Source organism: Orycteropus afer, unplaced genomic scaffold (genome assembly GCF_000298275.1).
Source record: "Orycteropus afer afer isolate SDZICR_OR568_19922 unplaced genomic scaffold, OryAfe1.0 scaffold00088, whole genome shotgun sequence".
Taxonomy (NCBI): domain Eukaryota; kingdom Metazoa; phylum Chordata; class Mammalia; order Tubulidentata; family Orycteropodidae; genus Orycteropus; species Orycteropus afer.
Genome location: NW_006921675.1, coordinates 5,675,657 through 5,677,760, shown reverse-complemented (window position 1 = coordinate 5,677,760; position 2,104 = coordinate 5,675,657). Strand labels below are relative to the sequence as shown.

At 34.1% G+C, this 2,104-nt stretch overlaps 1 protein-coding gene across 1 annotated transcript in view; it reads right to left on the bottom strand.

The window, feature by feature from the left end:
* RAD51B (RAD51 paralog B) overlaps positions 1–2,104 on the bottom strand; it is an 874,995-nt gene that overhangs the window by 803,196 nt on the left and 69,695 nt on the right. Inside the window, exon 6 of the mRNA XM_042781147.1 lies at positions 933–1,052. Within this exon, the coding sequence (XP_042637081.1) occupies positions 933–1,052 (120 nt within the window). The remainder of the gene's footprint in view (positions 1–932; positions 1,053–2,104) is intronic.

The window sequence follows — 2,104 nt, the reverse complement described above, 5'->3', positions numbered from 1 at the left end:
TCTTTGTTTCCAACTTTTGCATTCCAATCACCAGTGATAATTAACATGTCTTGATTGCACGTTCAGTCAATTTCAGACTGCAGAAGTTGGTAAAAAGTCTTCAATTTCCTCATCTTTGGCTTTGGTAGTTGGTGTGTAAATCTGAGTAATAGTAGTATTAACAGGTCTTCCTTGTAGGTGTATGGATATTATCCTATCACTGACAGCATTGTACTTCAGGAAAAATCTTGAAACATCCTTTGTGAAGATGAATGCCACGCCATTCCTCTTCAAATTGTCATTCCCAGCATAGTAGACTATATGGTTATCTGATCCAAAATGGCCAAAAACGGTCCATTTCAGCTCACTAATGCCTAGGATATCATCTTTATGCATTCCATTTCATTTTTGACCCCTTCCAATTTTCCTAGATTCATACTTCATACATTCCATGTTCGGATTATTAATGGATGCTTGCAGCTGTTTCTCCTCAATCTGAGTCGTGCCACATCAGCAAATGGAAGTCCCACAAGATTTAATTTACCCATATCATTAAGGCTGGCTCTACTCTGATGAGGCAGCTCTTTTCCCAGTCGTATCTTGAGTGTCTTCCAACCTAAGGGGCTCATCTTCCTGTGCTGTATCATACAACGTTTCCAGGCTGTTCATAAAGTTGCCCTGTAATGTATCAGACAGTGTTTCTCTGCTATTCATAAGATTTTCCCTGGCCAGTTCTTTGAGAAGTGGATGGCCTCTTCCTTCTTCCTAGTCTGTCTCAGTCTGTAAGCGGCATTGAAACCTGTGTACCATGTGCAACCCTGCTGGCAAAACCAATTATGTTCCCAAAAAATAGCTAGCATCATAATCCTAACACATAAGTAGCTGAATACAAAAAAAAAAAAAAGAAAAAAACTAAAAATATTACTTAAATACCAAAATCTAAAACAGCGTACCTTCGTAGCACTTCATCACAGGTGAGTTCCCGATAAAGATGAACTTTACTACTTGTCAAAAGTAATTTTTCCTCAGTGTTAAAATATCTGGGAAAACGAGATTCTGCTATCTCGACCAGTCTGTGGGGGGAATGAAAAGCACAGGTGAAAACTGTCAATGATATTGAAATCCACATTGCTGATCTTCTCACAAATTTTACTTAAGAAACTCTTAAACCACAAGTAACACGAGAACAAAAACCTTATCAATGAGGAGCAGATACAAGTTTAGAATATAAATCCACCTTTTAAAGCATGAACAAAAGTCAGCAGTCAGAGCATGAGACCAGTAAGGGTTTTTAGATCTCATCTAATCTTAAGGAGGGAACAATGTCTCTTAGATTTATCTTTTTGAAAGTATGTTTTCTATGAATGACATTTTGACTAACAGCTCCAATATATATTTAATAAATAAGAAATAGTTTCATTTTCTTGAATAAGAGAAATATATTTCAAAAAATATGGCATATTATCATCCCAAATAATCAGATATCAGTAAGTCTTCATGTCTCAATCCAGAAAAATATGCTTTCCCAATTAAAACTTAATTCATACAAGCAAATGCTATACAATAACAGTTCCTTGGTAAATAGGAAATTATATTCTAAACAAATGAATGTATTCAATGGTTCCTTAATAAACAAAAATTACTTTTAAACACTGAATTTTGGCTTCAAAACTAGATCTAATATGAGGGATAGGCCAAGCAAAGGAGTGTGACAAGTTGAAAAGATGCAACTATCTTCACAAATACCACAACACATGAGAGAATAACAAAAAAGTTCAATATATTTAAGAAAAAAAATATATATATACATATATATATCTAAGTGTAACTATCTCCTATTTAAAATGATATATTATCAGCTCTAATACTTAATCATCCAAGGAGGAGATGGGACTGTAAACACTAAAACTGTCCTAAAGCTTATGTTCTGCATAAAAGAAAAAAAGAGCAGTGTTTTCATTTCTAAGTAGTTAGAGAACTACAAGAAGAGGTTAAGAACTTTAAAGAGGTAAACAAAATAAGTTCCTTACATACACTATAATCAGAAACAAAAGAGAATAGCCTTAAAAAATGGAAAAGAGAAGGGAGAAATAAAAAAGAACAAGTCAGCAACTTTTTAGTATGT